Raw genomic sequence first — 17,194 nt, forward strand, 5'->3', positions numbered from 1 at the left:
GCGCTGCTCACTCCGGCAGCGATCGGGACGCCCGCTCGGGTCCTGGTGGCGTATTTCCCGGCAGGCAGCGCGGCGCGGCTCTCTTTCGCCGCCATCTTGGGGCGCTGCGGGTGAGGCGGAGCGGGGCCGCGGGGCCGGGAGCGGGGCTGGGGGGTGCTGCCCCCGCTGTGGGGCCGGCGGCGGGCCCGGGGCTCCCGGGGCGCGGCGGATGGCGCGATCCGGGGCGGAGACAAGGAGGGATGGCGCCGATGTACGGCGGATGGTCCCAGTCGCGGGTTGGGGCCTTCGGCTGGAGCGGAGCTGAGGCGGCTGCTCTGGGGGGGAGCGGAAGCTCCCGGAGCTCTGGGTGGCTCCCGGGCAGCCCCCGGGTGTTCGGGGTCCCCCTCGCCGGGCCGGGTGGAGATGCCGGCCCGAGGCTCATGGCTGTGTGTCGTTTCCAGGCCTGCCGGGATCGGGTCTGCAGGAGGACACCATGACCGGGAGGTGAGTGAGTGCCCGAGGTGGCTCTCGGCTTGGTGCTGTTGAAACGGTCTTGGAAGTTTGTTGAAGCAGTAGGCATTGAGCGGTGTTCCTCTGCCCAGTGTCCTGCTGGGCCCTGTTAAACGCCCACAGTTGTGTGTCTCTGTTCTGAAGTCTCTTGAGCTGGTTGTAGTTGCTCTTACGATGTGCTGCGCTCTACCTGGCCTGTCAGAAAATATCAGTGTGAAATTCATGGGTTTCTTAATCTCCAGTGTACAGTGGAGCTTTGGCATAGACTTTCCTTGAGTAAAGGGAGCAACGTGTTTTTCCCATGAGTAAATTTTCTATTGTGCCACCGAATTTTCTTAAGGATGTAGGGATTAAGTTTGTAAGTGAAGGGATTAAATGTGAATACTCTGGAGTTGCCTGGAGAAGCTGTGGCTGCCCCATCCCTGGAAGTGTTCAAGGCAGAGCTGGATGGGGCTCTGAGCAACCTGATGTAGTGTGAGGTGTTCCTGCCAGCCCAAACCATTCGATGGTTCTGTCAATCACAGCTTTATTGTCTGTGGTGTTTATGTCCTGTTACACTGTGGCAGGTAGAACCGGGTATCTCAGCTGGATCCTGCTGTATCCCGGGGCAGGTGCTGGATGCCCCTGGGCCAGATGTGCTGTCTTGGTGTGTGGGACAAGTCTTACAATGACTTTATGTGGGCAGTGCCCGAAGAATTGCTGGGGAGTTTGTGCAGTGTCTGTGTCCAGTGGATGTCAGGCTGTTGCTCTGGCTGTTCACTCCTTTAAAGCTACACATCAGGGGCAGCTCATGCCTTGTATAGCAGTTACTGCAACACAGGAGACTTTCTGTGGTGTGTAGAAAAAAAGTAATGTTTACTCATCAGAGTTAGTAGACATTTGGAAACAATATCTGCTAATGCTGAAGCACTTGAAACTTAGTATGAAGCCAGTACTGCAGTGCCAGGAGTTTATCACAAGCAGAATATGGAATGTTTTCACAAATACTTCATGTTCCACATACTCAGCTTTCCTCTGTTCATTGAACATAAGTATTTGTAGTGATTTGTAAGTTGGCTGTTTCCTCTGCTAATTTCTACTGGTGTGGAATTAGTTTCTGCTGAACCAGCCTGTGATTTGTTTTTATTTTTGTTACTTTGGAGTGAGTTATAATTTGCAGATGTTTTCCATGTCTTTAGGCTGTGGTGCAAGGCCATTTTTGCTGGCTACAAACGTGGCCTCCGAAACCAGCGGGAGCACACGGCCCTTCTGAAAATTGAAGGTGTTTATGCCCGTCAGGAGACAGACTTCTACCTGGGCAAGAGGTGTGCCTATGTGTACAAAGCTAAAAAGTAAGTAATGTTTTATACTTGTGCTGAATTAGCCAATTCCTGTATTGGCTTTGTAAGTGTTAGGAGATAATGATGTTGCATGATACGTTAGAGAGCAAGTGGGGTGAGAAACAAGTTTTGCCTAAGCTTGACAAAAATTGAAGGTGGATTGATGGAGTAAATTGAAGTGAGTAAATTTGTGTTAAATACTTTAAACTCTTGAGTTACTTAAACAGTAAAGTGATTTTGTGAAGCCTGGATGAATTTGTAGTCTGATTTTTGTGTGCCCATGTCTGAGCAACGTCTGTTACTTCTGCTCTGCTGCCATTGGTAGACACGACACCTTGGGAACAGCTGCTTATTACTTCCACTTCCTTTTTTTCTTGAGTGCTGTCAGAATTACCTTGAATAAAACTGATCAAACTGGTAACTTGACCACCATCATTTCCAGCATGGTACGTGGCTCTTCATTTAAGGCAATTTCTGCCATCTATCCCAATGGTCTATTCTTATCCTGCCTTCAGTGTGTCTGGAGAAATAAGGTGTTGGCAATTTCATATTGTTGATTTTTACGTTTCATCATATTAGCAAAAGTGTTTTCCAAATTTTTTAGCTTTGTAAGCTGTTAATAGTTGTCTGGTGAAATTTCTGATAAATTACAAGCTGTAATTACACCTTTGAAAGGTACAGTGAAAATCCCAGGCCGGGAAAATTTCACAAGTAAATAAAAGTGGATGTTGCTCTAGTTAAAGATGGCTAGGGAGCTTAAATTATTGAGATGCCGTTGAGAAGCCGCATTGTCACTGCTGGTGACAGTAGAGCTGTGACTGTCCTACTGAGCTGTTCTTTGCCTCCTTTTCCCCAGCAACACGGTAACCCCCGGAGGCAAACCCAACAGGACACGCGTGATCTGGGGGAAGGTGACGCGCGCCCATGGGAACAGTGGCATGGTGCGTGCCAAGTTCCGCTCCAACCTTCCTGCCAAGGCCATTGGACACAGAATCCGGGTGGTAAGTGGAGGTGGTTTAGCAGCAAGATATTTATTGGCAGTTTTTGGGGTGCCTTTTTAATTCCACATAGTATGAGGGAGCATTTGAATTCTGGTCTTGTTCTGTTGCTGTTGGGTGTTCAGTATGGCTCAGTGACTGTTTTGGAGCCTAGAGAGGCTTTTTCCTGGCTTCCTGTACTGAGAGGGTTTGTCTCTATGTCAGGGGTTTGTGTGCTTGCTCAGGTTGTCTGGAAAGGCTCTTCAAATCCCAGGACCCAGCTCCTTTCTAAAGCTGCCTTGATTTCTTTTCCACTAATCTGTTCTGTATATTTTTGCACCCTTCTACTCCTCTACCTGTTTGATTTTTCTCTTACCTCCCAAATGTTTTAACTGGGGGCAGTGCTGTCCTGTCATGGCCCCTCCCATCTGTTCCCACTGCTGTTAGCGTTTTAGCCACAGGGCTTCAGTGGGACTGTCCTTTTAGGTCTCTCACCCAGAGTTGTGATGTAACATTTTCATAGTGATGTTGTCAAAAGGAGTACAAGAGGGGTGCAGTCCTTCCTGTCTTACTGCTGTGCCTTAGAAAAAGCACAGTAGGAGCAGCACAGGTAATTCCTGAAATCCAGAGCCATGGGAACTCTTGTTGGTGCACAGGAGGGCTGGCTGCCGTGGAGTCTGTGCCACCAGTGCAGTGCTCCTACAAGTCATTCTCACACTCTTCTGTATAAATTGGGGATTGCTTTAATAGCAGTTGAAGAGATTTATGATGTAGATTGTAACTGCAAAACTCGTGTTTGATTACAAGATTTCTAATGTGATTGTCTGGTTTTGTGTTTTACAGATGCTGTATCCATCTAGGATCTAAATTTTTATTCAAAATAAAATGGAGAATCTGTTTAACTTTTGTATATTTCTGGTTTTATTGCCTCCACCAATTTTAAAAGATCTCTTTCTCAGTAGTGTATCCAAGTTGACGGCACGAACGGAGACACTAAATCCTGGCAGGTGCAAAGCCTCTTTCATATCTCACAGTAGTAGTTCTGGTGGAATCCCTGATAATGAGCCCATGTGTACCTAGGCAGCATGTATGTCTGCTTTGTGTAAATAATTTAAACACATTTGCATTGCATGGCTCTGTGGTGCCTGAGTGTTTTCTTGGCCAGCCTTATCCCAGCGTGTCATGTAGGGCAGTGAGCATCTTCTGCACTTCCATAGTTTTTAGTTTTGCTGAACAGTAAGGTGGGGAAAAATGAATTTACAGTCAAGAAGTGCAAGGCTCAGTTTCTTATCTCTGAAAATCCTCCCAAAATACTGGGTAGTTCAAAGGGAGGTTTGAGGTTGGGTGCAGGTTGTCATGGTTGCTGCTGATGTCACAGTCCCAAAATGACCTGTGGATACCCTGTGAGAGCAGTTCCACATACACCAAGTAGTTCCATCATTTTCCATGCATCCTAGTCGGTCAGGTAGGTGAGTCTGTTGGTTCAACCACACCTTGAGCCCACTCCAGTGCAGTCCCTCCTTCCCAGGGCATGAGAGCTTCCTTCTCCTTGCCTGGCTCTGCTGCCAGTGTGTGTGTCATGGAGCCCTCTGAGCTGTTGGCTTTGCAAGTCTCCTGCAGTGGGCTGGCATTTCACAGCTAATCCTCTTCGTTCTGAAAGAGGCTGAGTAGTTGTGTGTGCAGAATATATTGTTGGGTAAATTGAAACGTTACTGTTAATTGGAATTAAAAAATGCGACCAAACTACTCAGCTCTGGTATAGAAATTCTTTTGCTGGATTTGAAGACCTAAGCCTGCTGTCAGTGCTATCCTTTACAGCAGGAGAGCCTTTGCCATGGAAAGCTGCCTTTTTTCAACGTGTGTAGAGAAACTGCAGCTTATGAGATATTGGGCCAGGTAGGGCTTTTAGTCTTCCACAACTACCAGTAGGTTGGACATGTTGGATTCAAAGAAAGATGGATGGGATTTCCAGCTTTAGGCATTACAGAGGAAGGAGGCGGAAATTTAATGAGCAAAGTGAACTGTAACAGGTTTGTAGGCCTGTGGTCACTCGTATAGTTGGGTTTTGCTAATGAGAAGGTAGTAAGTCCTGAATTTGAAACAAGATGCCCAAAAATACATAATCATCCCTTCTCTTTCCCCTGTCACCTGACTGACAAGGTACAAAGCCTTTTTCTGGGAGGTCCAACCCCAAAAAGCACATGGCTGCAATTTGTCAGTCTTTTTATCAAAACTGCTGTTTTCACATTCATTTGGTCCCACCCCAACCCAGTGCTGGCTGCTCAGAGCAGCAGGTGTTGCCTGTTTTGAGCCTGTGCTGTGCAATTGCTTTTGCTACTTCCACTCCTTTCCCCAGCAGCACAGTAAACTGACGTGTGAGAGGAAGCTATGGCATCAAAGGAGTCAGCCTCCTTCGTGGACAGAACTACATGGGATTTCCTCAACCTACTGGACATGCTGGGGAGCCGGAACGGACGGGTGGGTGTGATGGAGGTGGACCATGCTGAGTCAAGAGCTCCCTCATTGCTGGTGGATTTTACCCGGGACCTTTGTGGCACAGGGGACATCAAGCACAAACCACAGCAGGCAGAGAATGAGGGAAAGGAAGAGGAAGACCTGGTTCCCCCACATCTGATTTTTATGCTATGGCAAGCCAGTGTGTTGAAAAGGCTCATGCAGTGGGATCACCTGGAGGAAGCTGTCCGGGATGTGAGGAGCCTCCTCCCCTGCCTGCCGCATGTGCTGGTGCTTGTGATGATCCGTCCTGACTCCCAGGAGCAGCTGGACCAGGCAGTGAAAGCGCTGAGAAGAATGCAGTGTGTGCTGGATGGGGCCTTGCAACTGACTGTAGAGACTGCAATTTACAGCCCAGGCCAGCCTGGAGGTGTGCTGGAGGCAAAGAGAGCTGCCTGTAGGGCACTGAGAGAAGCCTTGAACTGCCATGAAGGTAACTGGGTAACACAGCTAGACATAGGGATGAGGGATACAAAAACAAGCGCAGGGCAGAACCTAAGGGACAGTGTAGACAGAAGTGGTGCTTGTTGACTGGATTCGGATACAAGTGGGAAGACAAGCTGGACCTTGCAGGCAATATGAGCCAGAAATGAGAATGAGGGTTTGCATGCTGGGATTGGGATGGACAATGTTTCCAAGCTAAGAGTGTTCCCTCTTCTAAGTCAGATGGTGTTGGGTCTACCTTGCCCCAAAACACATGTGGCAGTGGAAATGGCTGCTCACTGTAAGAGCTGCAGTCCTGACTCCCTGCTGGAGCTTTCTGTGGTGATGTTAACTGCTCCACAGCCTCACTGACACTGACTTCTTCATTGGAGAGATGTGCCAGCCTTTTTTGGGGGGCCACAGGCCTTAGCTTTGAGAGGATGGTGTCAGGTGTTCTTCTATCATTTGTGTTTCTTCCCCTAGAAGTCGACTCCCAGGAGCCATTTGTTATTTCACTCCCGGAGCTCAGATACTGCCGAGTTCTGCCTGAACGTAGGCAAGAGAAGATATCGAAGACAGATGGAGAATGAATTCCTTTGGGCAGCCAAATCTCTCAGGTTGGTTTTAGCACTGTCCTGCTGGATGTCCCTTTGCAGAACACTTCCTGCTGACTTGCTTGTCTGCCCAGACCTTCTGCATGTATGAGATTCAGTGTGTGGCTGCTGCCAGAAGGGGACAGTGTACCCTCAGCATTACACTGTCCTTGCCACAAAGCTCAGAGTTCTTTGCTCTGTTGGCTGAACAATGTGCCCCGGGAAACTTTTATTAAAAATCACTGGGTTTCTGCTTTGCATTAAATGCCTTGATTATCAAAATGTCCCTAAGAAACCTGTCCCTAAGAAAGCTGTCAGTAGAGAGGGACTCAAAGCAGGCCAGAAGCCTCTAGATTTGAAACTGTCCCAAAACTGAAATAGAGAAACTCAAGACTAAGGCCTTAGACTGTGTTTTGTACATGGTTTGGACATAGACCATGTCTTTGGTACATGGTTCTCATCAGGAACAAAGCTCCTGAAACCCTCCCAGGTTCTTTGTAGCAGGGAGTTGACCTTACATACAAACATGTTCACATCCAGCAGATTGGGTTTCTGGAACGGGTTATTTTGGGTGGGAGGAACTGTGGGAGCAGTAGAATATTTTTAAGTCCAATTACCCACATAATAGCTGAACTCATGTCCCATCCTCTCTGGGCATGGCAAAGCACTTTAGGTAGCTGCATTTTTTTTGCATGGGAGTTTATATATTTTTTTTCTCTGGTGTTTTTTGTAGATCTTTTGTCATCCTAAGATCTTCATTGTCATCAAAAAAAGGATTAAACACCTGATATTTATCTCATTTCTCTGCGTCTGTGTGTATCTATAAGCTTTAAAGTTTTTATGTAAGACTGCAAAACTTTCTGAAGCTACAGGTTTGTGCAGTATGGTACAGAAGGGGTGGGATTTGAGGGCAGTACAGATCCTGTAAACCAGTGTTTGTCAGAGAAAGGATTCTCCAGGTTATTTTTCAAATTCAGATTCTTTTCAGATCCTTAAGGTTGTGGCTTTATGAAGCAAAACAACCTTGCTGTAAGTGTTTGGGTGGTGCTGGTGCTTAGCAGACTTTTGGAATGAGGTGACCCAGTTGTTCTATTGTGGAGGAGAATTTCCACGAGCATTTCCACAGGATGAATTCTGCCTTTCATTACTGAGGACACTGATTTTTGTTTTTTGGTGAAGCTGATGAAGAAATAGTTCCCTTGAGTCAGAGCAAGACATGTACATGTTCAAGCTGTTTGTGAGTGAAGAAAGTCCGGCTTTTAAAGATCATTATATTAGGACATCCTTAAAGCAAGCAGCCACAACAAGGTCCTGTGTCTCTATTATTTCCTGTAGCATCTGAAATACACAGATAACCACCCAAATCCAGGCATAGTCCATGCAGGTCTGGCAGCATGTTTGTACTTTGTCCAGGCACTTCTGTGCAGGGTGATGAGGGGCACTGTCAAGATGAAAGGGGAAAGAAGCTCTGAGATGTGGCTGAAATCCTGGCCAGAGCTTGGGAGCACAGGAATGCCCTGTAAGGGCAAGTGATATAGCCACAGGAATGTGTGGCTGGGACAACGAGGAGCGTGGTCACCCACAGAGCTGAGGAAGAGAGGAGGCAGAAGGCCATCCGTGGGTGCTCTCAAGCTGCACCCTTGCTGCATTCTCCACTTAATCCTGGGTAGATACAGAGAAATCTTAGAGTGAAGAGAAGGGCCTCTTAGAGAAGGGCCCCTTTGTGGCCTCTTTCAGGGCTGGCAAACCAGGCAGATCCACACTGACCTGCTCTGCTCATTCCAGTAACTCGAGGGAAGCTATGGATCTGCCCTTTGCCTTATAAAAGGGAGCAGTTCTGAGAACCCGGGAGCTTGGCCATGCCAAGAAGGGGCTTTGTGAGAAGGAAGTAGGAGAATGCCCAAGGCAGGGTTAGGGAGGCAGGAGGGGCTGTGTCTGCTTGCAGTGGTCCCAGCTATTGCCCCCCAGCTTGGTGAGGTCTGAGGTGATTTTTAAGAGGAGCTGCAAAAGGTAAGTGCAGAAAAGCTGGACTGTTGGTGTCGAAGGTGTGTGTGTGTACTGGAAAAGAATGGAGACTGGTGGCTGTGAACAGCTACTCTTGGGTCCTGTTTTCAAACCAAAGGTAAAGGTCCAACTGAGGACAGCCAGAAAAAAAGACGAGAAGAGGCAGCTTGGTCCTTGGGTCTGATTTCATACTCATTGCCACTTCTTTAACATCTTCCAGTGGAGGATTCAAGAGTGGAATAGGCTGGTAGGCTGGCTCCATCTGTCTCTAAGAGGGCAGGGAAGGACATCCCTCTCATTGTGTGACCAGGATTGACCAACACTTTGGGCTCTCTGTACATGGCCCTGTGCTAGGTTTCCATCCTCCTCTTCAGCCATACCTTCCTATGCCCCTCTGCCATCCAGAAGGGGACAGTGACTCAAGTAAACATGAGGAAACTTAGGACAACTGCAGAGATGGGCAACTTTTAGAGGGACAGAATTTTGGAGAAAAGAGACAAGAAAAAATTTGAGGTTCCCCATTAGGAAGCCAGGCTGTGTCCCAGACGTGGAGTGCCCAACTTTATTTGCTTATGGTGTGTAACCTCCCCTGAGTGAAGCCCAGAGGGCTGTGATGACTTGGATGGATCCAGGCCAGGGCTGAACTGGGACAGGCTGCCTTGGGACCAAAAGGGGGGCTGCCTCAGCTGGCCCTGGAGGTGGTTGGATCTGGGGCAAGGGGACCTGGGTGAGAACAATGTTACCATCAAGTTTGGTTTCAGTTGAGGCTGAACTCATCCCTGAAGGGGTTCATGTCTGGTTTGATACAAAGTTCAAGCTCCAGTGGGTGAAAAGCGGGAAGGTGTTTGGGTTCAGGGGCCAGAAAGATTGAGAGGATGTTGGGGAAGGTCAGTGGCGGAAATAGGAAGAGCCATGGAGAAGTGAACAGGAGGCAGGCTAGAAGGGAATCAGTGGGACCAGGATGTTGGGGGCAGGAGTGGGGTTTGGGGTATTTTCTTCTCTCACAATTCCCTCCTCTGCTACTTCTTTGGGCAACCCAAGGAGGTCTCCATGGATGAAGAGCTCAGTGAGTGCTGGTGCCTTGCAGCAATGCCCTAGAAACAGCTGGTAGTGCTACACAAGTAAAACACATGCTTTCCAGCATCTAGTAAGGATGTGTTTTTCAAAGTAATAATTGAAGCAAGTTTGGAGAACAAATCAGTGAAAGAGCAAATGTACAAAGGTTTGCTGAGGCTTAGCTTGTCTGCAGCCAGTTCCATCTCCTGCCTGGTTCAGAGGCTTTTCCAAGTGTTCCTGTGAGCACCAAAGCTACTGAAAGGATGAATTTAAGGAGCAGGGCTGGGTCATCAGACATCAGGCTCAGAACAGTTCCTACAAATTCCTTTTTGCTCATTCAGTCTCTCTGCTCTTCTATCATCAAAACTGGCACAAGAATCCTTTATCCCTGTCCTCCTTTTACTCTCTTCAGAAGAAAGGTTAATCTTGGTAAATGCAGGCTCTAATGCAGTGGACCTTTTTTTGTTGTTTAGGCTTCAAGGCATTACTAATACACTTCACTCCTTTTTTGAAATCAAAAATTAATAGATGTTTTGTCTGCTCTGGACAGCTAAAGCGTAAGTAAGAGATGTGATGACCCTCACTTAGGGCTGTCTATAGTGATTCTCTGCAACTGTGACTGTTAGATTGATGTTTGATGGAGTGTTTTCTAAATTCAGGTTTTCTAAATACATCTGAGTTCTTGCTCAGTTCCTGACAGGGCTCTGAAGACATTTTATGGAGGACTACAAATGCTGCTGAGCTCATGACTGCCTCTGAACTGTTTGAGTTGTACCTCTTTAAGTAACACAAAGGGAGTTGTATGTGTTAGATCTTACCCCTGTTAATGAGTAAAGAAATGTAAACAAGGTTGTTTGGGTATTGTGGGTGACATTCACCTTTCCAACCAGCCTGTGCTGACAGTGTTACATGTGTACCCAAAATAAACTAAAGAATTCCAGTGCCTATGAAGAACAGCTCTACGTGGTCTCAAATATTAGTTTTTAGTGGCTGTGCTGGCAGTTTGAACATCGAGGCCACTGCAGAGAAGTAGCCAGTGGTGTACCTGAGTTAGGAAGAAAACTCCAATTTTTTCTATACCTTCTCTGCAAGAATTATCTTCATAAATCTGGGGAATTGCCAGCTAGAAAGCCAGCTTCCCAATGCCTGAGGCATCTTGGCGTCTCTAGGCAAGTCAGTGGCATAGTGCTGCTCTGGAAGAGCTCTGTGAGAGCCATGCTCTAATGGTCTGCACATCAATCAAGCTTTAACCAGTACCACCACACCACAGGCTGTGCTGGCAGCTCACAAGAAGTGTAAGCATTCTATGGATTTTGTGGCAGTTTTCCAGAGAGATGAGGATTTCTGGGGACTAGCATGTGTTCCTGTCCCCTCCTGCTGCTGACACAAGTCATGATGCTGATTATACCCTGAACTTTTGTCCATAGGACCATGAACAGGCTTCTGAACAGATGAGAAAAAAAATCCTTGTAAATACAAAATCTGGGCAACACTAAGGCCAGACCTGGTTCCTGAATTATGTCTGACTTTGTAGCCCTCTCATGTTGTCAGCTACTCTCAGGGCTACCACACTAGCATGAGGCATGGGCTCTTACAGACCCTGATCTTTGGAAGAGGAGCCTAATCTCTCTGTTTTACCTTCCCCTTTTCACCCTGTCCCATTTGCTTATCAGCACTTGTCCATGAGTAAATTACTTTTGCTATGTTCCAGGGCAGAAAGTCTCTTAAAGCCCTCATCCATGATACTAGCCTGGGGCAGTGTTTGCTAAGCCTGCCATACATTCAAATATTTTCCTTGAATTAAAATTGGTGCCACACTGTGACCTTCCCGAGCTGCCACGCCACTCTTGTGCCTGTGGCACATCCCTTCTACTGTGGCTCCTGATCTGCTGGGCTTTGGGGACACCTGGCCATGAGTATGGGGAGGCAGCAGGCATGATGGCTCAGCCACGTTTGTGGCTGAGTGAATCCTAGCACACATGTTGGGAATGACCGATCCAGGACAGACGTGGATTTTGGTTCTGCTGTCACACCCAGTACACTCTGAGGCTCCTCCACTCATCCCACAAGAGATGGTTTGGCTCCAAAAATCCTCAGAGAGCAACTGGCCAAGGTGACTCTGGCCGTTTACACCTTTGAGCTGTTTATTCCTTCCCAGGTTCTTGCGATAAGGCATTACTGGTTTGGAGGAGCCTGCTCTGATATGGCATAGGGGAAGTATTTACTGCATGCCATGGATTGGAACTTCCCCATGCAAGTGTCAGGGCTGGGCACAATGGCTTTCATTCACTGTTGGCTGGCAGAGATCCATGTAACAAGTGCCAGGACTGAAGCCCTGACTAAAGCTCCACACATATCCCTGGAAACATTAGTGCTTTGATGGGATGTAGTGATGTTGATGCTTGTGGGCCTGTGACTGCAGGCTCTGTTTTGCATGGAGGTGGCAGAGGGGAAGTCAAAGGGCACTGGCTTGGTAAGGGACTCAGAGATGCAGCATGTGGTGTGGGGGCTGCAGCTCAGGTATGTGCTTGTGACCAGTGGGGTGGGGATGTCCTTTGAGGGTGTAATTGTTTTCCAAAGAGGAACCTTTTCCAGGGGTGGCTATAGCCTGGCCAGGCTGTGCAGCAGCATAGTGCACGTGATGTCAGAGAGGCCCCTCTATTGCTGCTCTGGGGTATGAGATGCCACACCATAGGGGACACCTTGGGGATGATGATTGTGAATGCATGATTCGCTGCTCCTCTATCATTGACTACATGCTCTCTACAATTTGCAGTTTTCAGTGTGTGTCCCACTCTGTAGCCATCACGCCTCTCCTCATCCCCTCTCACATTTTAAGCCCCTCCACAGCGCAGTTTTTTGTGAATTTTATCAACTCCTCATTGGCAAGAAGACCAGCCTGTGCGAGGGCTCTGAGTCCGGTCGTGTGGCAGATCCCGGGGCTCTTTACTAGCCTCTCTGCTGTGCCCACCCGGCAGCAGGCAGGGGCTGTTCACCCCGCGGGATTGTGCAGGTCCAGGACGGGGCTGGAAGCGGGGGGGGGATCCTTGATACCCTCTCGCCCTGCTGCCCCGGGGTGTTGCTCTGTGCGGGGCCGGGGCTGCTGCCCGGGGCTGCTGCAGGGTGCCGGGGCGGGTGCGGGCCAGTGGGCGGTGCGGAGCCGGAACATGCGGATGCGGGCCAGACAGGGAGCACGGCGGGGGATGGCGGCGGAGGACCTGCAGGAGCTGCGGGTGTTGGTGGAGCAGGCGGGCGGCCGGCGGGCAGTACTGCTAGTGGCCGAGGTGGCAGAGGGGGCCCCGGCGGCGCCCGCGCTGGCCGCCTTCGCCCGCGACCTCCTGGACGACGAGGCGCCGCGCGCAGCATGCCCGGGGCCGCTGCCGGGGTGCCGGACGCGGCGGTGGCCAGGCGCCGGGGGCCGAGCGCTGGGAGCGCGGTTGCTGCTGGTGCTGTGCGGCGGCGGGGCGGCGCGGGACCGCGGGACGCGTACTCGCCTGCGGGAGGTGGTGCGGGACGTGCGCGGCCGCCTGCCCGCGGGGCCGCCGCCCGCAGTCGTGGGCGTCCTGCTGCCCGGAGGGGACGGAGAGGACGCGGCGGTGCTGGACGCGGCGCTGCGGCGGCACTTCCCGGCGCCCGGCACGGTGCAGGCGGCCCGGTACAGCCCGGGCAGCCCCGGCGACTGCCGCGCCGCCGCCTGCCGCGCCCTGCGGGCTGCCCTGCAGCACCCCGCAGGTACCAGAGTCGGGGGACCCTTTCCTCCCTCCCTCCCTCCCTCTCTCTCTCACCCGGGGCCCGGTTTTTACAGTGGGATTTGCTCAGTTTTCCTGTGGGATCTTCCCCTTCTCAGCGGGATCTACCCCATCCTAATGGGTTCTGATCTCTCCTCATGGGATCTCCCCTACAGTGGGGTCAGGCTTTTCCCATTAGGATCTGACAATTCCTGATGGGAGCTTCTCCTGACCCAATGGGACCTGGCTTTTCCCATTGGAGTTGGACCACTCAGTACTGATGGGATCTTTACACATGCACAATCCAATCTGCCTTTTCCCAATGAACCTTTCCAGTGGGATCTGCCTTTCTGGTGAGGTTCCCAGACCTGGCAGCCAGATCAGACAAACTTCCCAGCAGTTTGGGAAACACTAGAGGAGCTCATGCATAACAGGGATTTGGCAGCTGACAGCCGTCACATTGTGGCCATTCATGACATGGTGGCCTTCCATGCTTATTGGGTGTGTGTTCCTGGGGGAAGCAGGACTGGGATGTGGCCTGTGCTGTAGGGTGCAAGCAGAACCTGACCTTCCTGCAGGAGGAGGATGCTTGTGCTGATTTTGCATAATGAGTAAGTAACAAAAGCAACTCGTTATTTGCGTGTAAAACAATATGTCAGGGTGAGGATGGCAGGATAAAAGCTGGGTGTCAGCCAGGCCTGAGGAGCAGCATTTGCCCTGGGGTGAAAGGGGAGTTGGGTTTGTGTGTCTGTGCAGGGTGATGGGCAGCTGGGGAGGCTCTGCTCTCACAGCTGCCACATAAAACACTTAAATATTTGGCACTGTTTGTCTTGGACTGTTTCCCTTTCCTCCTCCCTTCTTCCATTTTTTCCCACTTTTACCTTGCTCCCCAGCATTTCCAGGGGCTTGGGTGTTTTGCTGTCTTGCTGGCTTTACCTTGAGGGATCTTGCCACTTGCCTTCAGCACCAGAGGGTTGACAGGGTCTCCTGGGATCCCTGGGACATGGGGATGATTGGCTGCAGTTCAGGTGCTTCTTTTTATCAGCTCAGCCCAGAATCCTGGATCTGAATGTTGAGAAGCTTTGAGGTGGCTGGTGGTGAGGGCACAGGGCTATCTTCTGCCACCTCTCTACTGAGACACACAGTTCTTTCCAGCTTCTCTCCTTTCACATGCTTTTGTCTTCCTCACATTGTTCCTGCTGCAAGAATTTCTGGTGTGCTCCCAGACACCTGTGAATCCTCCAGTTCTGGTTGCAGTAGTCTGGTGGGACAGCAGCTGCAGAGGCAGAAAAGCATCCCTGCATACCTTCTTCTGCCTTGGCACTTTGCTAGTGCTTGGCTCAGTGTATGTATTTTTGTAGCTGGCTGTGGAAAGCAAGGGGCAGGAGGAGCTGGATTGGGTGTTATAGCCTGCTTGTGTGTGCTCACTCACTTCTGATGCTCTGCCTGGTGCTCTGAGTCATGTAAGTGTCCTAATGTGTGTAATGAGGACACTCATCACCTTCAGGGTTCAACCTTAGGCAGGGACAACTCCCTTCCATGTTTCTTTGAGCTTTGCCTTCCAAAATCTCCACCTGGACAGAGGTATCCCAAGCGTAGCTGTGCCTCCAAAGAGCAGTGGAACACTTAAGGCAGTGCACCCCAGGCAGTGCACTGGAGTTTTGTTTGTTGACTGCCAGAAAGACAGTGAGCCCTTTAGTGTTGCAATGGCTCGATAAAGTGAAGGACACTGAAGTGGTTTATCATTTGTTATCTGGTCAGGAGGTGAAAGGCTGGATGATATTTCAATGGGGATACTGAACTACTGCTATTGGAGACCATATAAAATTATGCTGCTGTAGTATTTTACAGACTGCTGCAGTGTTTTACTAAAATGGTTGGAAAGTCTGTAGTAACTTTGTTGTCTTCTAGAATAATTACCGTACATTGACTACATGTTCTCTGCAATTTGCAAAAAGTTACAGCTGCAGTTTTCAGTGTGCTGCTGCAAGACCCTGCGTCCAGCAGGTCTCCATGGGAGGGAGAATTGCTTAATAAAGCAGGGAGCAGTAAACAGGTTGATGTGGTAGAAGCTGTGTGACAATGCAAAAGGAAAACGTCCTTCTGTGGGAATTCTCTAACTGTGCCTGTCAGTCCCTAGCCTCGCCATGTGTGCCAGCTGAGCTGCTGCCAGGTTTCTTGCTCACTCTCGGCTGCCACATCCAGATTGGCTTTGGCTGTGAAGTGACAAAGTACAAACTGACACCAGGGACAAATTTCCAGGGTAGCAGAGAGGTTTCAGTCAAAAATAAGGACTGCCAGGAGTTGCTCTATGCTTTCCAGTGGTGGGCTTTATGAAGTGGACCTGGATTTGTTGCTAGGACCTGGTTTTGTTGCCAGGCTCATGGAGGGAGAGGTGAAGAAGCAGCAGGGCTGACCTGCTACCAGTCTGAACTCATCTTCTCTGGTTTATTCAGAAGACATGAAAGACAGGGAGAGGTGGAGGCTGCCATCCTTCCTGCAGTGCATTTCTTGGAACCAGAGGAGCTGGAGGAACAATTACAGAGCAAAAGCTGAAAACAACATTCATGAAGGTATGCCCAGCTCCCTCCCTTGTACTCTGTTGTCACTGTCAGAAGTTCCTCATGATTCCCTGGTGGTTTTGGTGCCCAAGCCCCTTGCTGGTAGCCTCTTCCAGCTACTTCCAGCTTTGCAGTTGACCTTGCTTCCCTGGCTATGGTTTAGCCCAAACCTGGAGACAACCAGCACGTGTGTCTGCTTTGTTGCCATTTCCTTGTTCTCTGACCTTTTGCTTGTCTAAAGAAAACCACGCTGAGTCTGGTGCGCAAATGCATCCCTGGAAGCACTGCTGAACTCAGCTGCATTTTGTTTGAATGTCTGGAAGCAGAACTATTCTCTGTCTATCAGTGAATTGGAAGCACCCTGATATGATGTGATGTTTTCTGCGAACATGGGTGGAAAGAGTGTTCCCAAAACATTTGCTTTTAGGGCTGGCAGAGAGAAGGGAGAGGGCAGTCAGCCGTGGGCTCTCTGATTCTAAAGGAAATTGTTCAGGTAACACATAGCATAGCATTCAGTCTTTGTGCATGGTTGGCACTTTGGCTTGTACTTCCCAGCAGTGACTTTTTTTTTCAGGAGGGCCTCATGCAGGGGGCTACAAGACTTGTGGTGTGGAGATCCAGGTTGTACTATGAAGCACAAAGAGGAGGGAAAGCTCCTTCACTGTAAAAAGAAAGACTAGACTAGAATATATCTTCACTTGAAAGGGACCTACAATAATCATTTAGCCCAACTGCCTGACCACTTCAGAGCTCACCAGATTTTTAAAGGATGCTATTAAGGGCCTTGCCCAAATGCCTCTTAAATATATAAAATACTTAAAGAGCATAAGAGTCAGACAAAACAACTGAAATGAATACCCAATTTATGCAGCTTTGAGACATTTGAGACATATGAGGCTTGTGAGACCTACTCTCCATCAGAAAACAGAAGTGCCTGATCTTGCTGTCAGTGCCAGGCAGGCAACACCCTGGTGCCATGCAACTTGTTTTGAGAGTGCTGAGACTTCAGGAGGCCAGGAGTTAGACCCTGTGCTCCTTTGCTCAATTTACTGAAGCAATGTTAAGTTTGCAAAACAAAATGAAAATTAGTTTTGAAAAAAAACCCAGCTATGCTTAGGTTGTGAGTATATATCAATTGCTTGAGCCCATGTTTTTTTTTCATCTTAAGTTGCATTTTTTGGGAAGAGGGGTTTTCCATTCAGGTCTGCCTTGACCTCTCTCTGCTCCCTGCAGATGACCTGCAGGATCCTGAGGAAGAAGTGGCTCTGACCAGCCTTTCCCCCAATGGAAACTGTGAAGAAGCTGCTGGAGGCACAGGTACCTAGAACTGCTGGGCATCCAACAGTCCACATCCCAGACCTGCCCAGTGGATTTGGAGCAATTGGAGGAGGAGTTGGTGCAGGCCCTCTCCTCCAAGGGCCCACAGCTCCAGGGAAAAGCTGCTTGGCTGAACTCGTCAGGGTCTTTTTAGCTTCCACCAGCACAGAGGGTCTGTGCCAGAGAGCCATTCCCCACTGCCCTGGGGACTTG

The 17,194-nt window shown here is 49.5% G+C and overlaps 2 protein-coding genes across 2 annotated transcripts; both read left to right on the forward strand.

The window, feature by feature from the left end:
* The first annotated feature begins 55 nt into the window (after positions 1-55).
* Positions 56-3,695, forward strand: RPL35A (ribosomal protein L35a). The gene is made up of 5 exons (XM_084212441.1): positions 56-110; positions 441-483; positions 1,668-1,820; positions 2,665-2,809; positions 3,629-3,695. The coding sequence occupies exons 2-5, from the start codon at positions 473-475 to the stop codon at positions 3,650-3,652; spliced, it is 333 nt and encodes a 110-aa protein (XP_084068567.1). The 5' UTR covers positions 56-110; positions 441-472; the 3' UTR covers positions 3,653-3,695.
* Positions 3,696-12,578: 8,883 nt separating this feature from the next.
* On the forward strand, positions 12,579-16,989 carry LOC311157445 (uncharacterized protein C2orf72; the record flags this gene model as incomplete). The annotated part of the gene is made up of 3 exons (XM_084212150.1): positions 12,579-13,107; positions 15,560-15,676; positions 16,898-16,989. 3 exons carry the CDS (start codon positions 12,579-12,581, stop codon positions 16,987-16,989), a joined length of 738 nt encoding a protein of 245 aa, XP_084068276.1.
* Positions 16,990-17,194: the final 205 nt, after the last annotated feature.

The sequence above is a fragment of the Fringilla coelebs genome, assembly GCF_963513975.1.
Source record: "Fringilla coelebs genome assembly, chromosome: 10".
Lineage (NCBI taxonomy): Eukaryota > Metazoa > Chordata > Aves > Passeriformes > Fringillidae > Fringilla > Fringilla coelebs.

Bases quoted from the DNA above. Each gene is read 5' to 3' on its own strand.
- RPL35A (XM_084212441.1), top strand. The intron at 1,821-2,664 runs GTAAGTAATGTT...CCTTTTCCCCAG, and splicing joins TATGTGTACAAAGCTAAAAA to CAACACGGTAACCCCCGGAG. The intron at 2,810-3,628 runs GTAAGTGGAGGT...TGTGTTTTACAG, and splicing joins TTGGACACAGAATCCGGGTG to ATGCTGTATCCATCTAGGAT.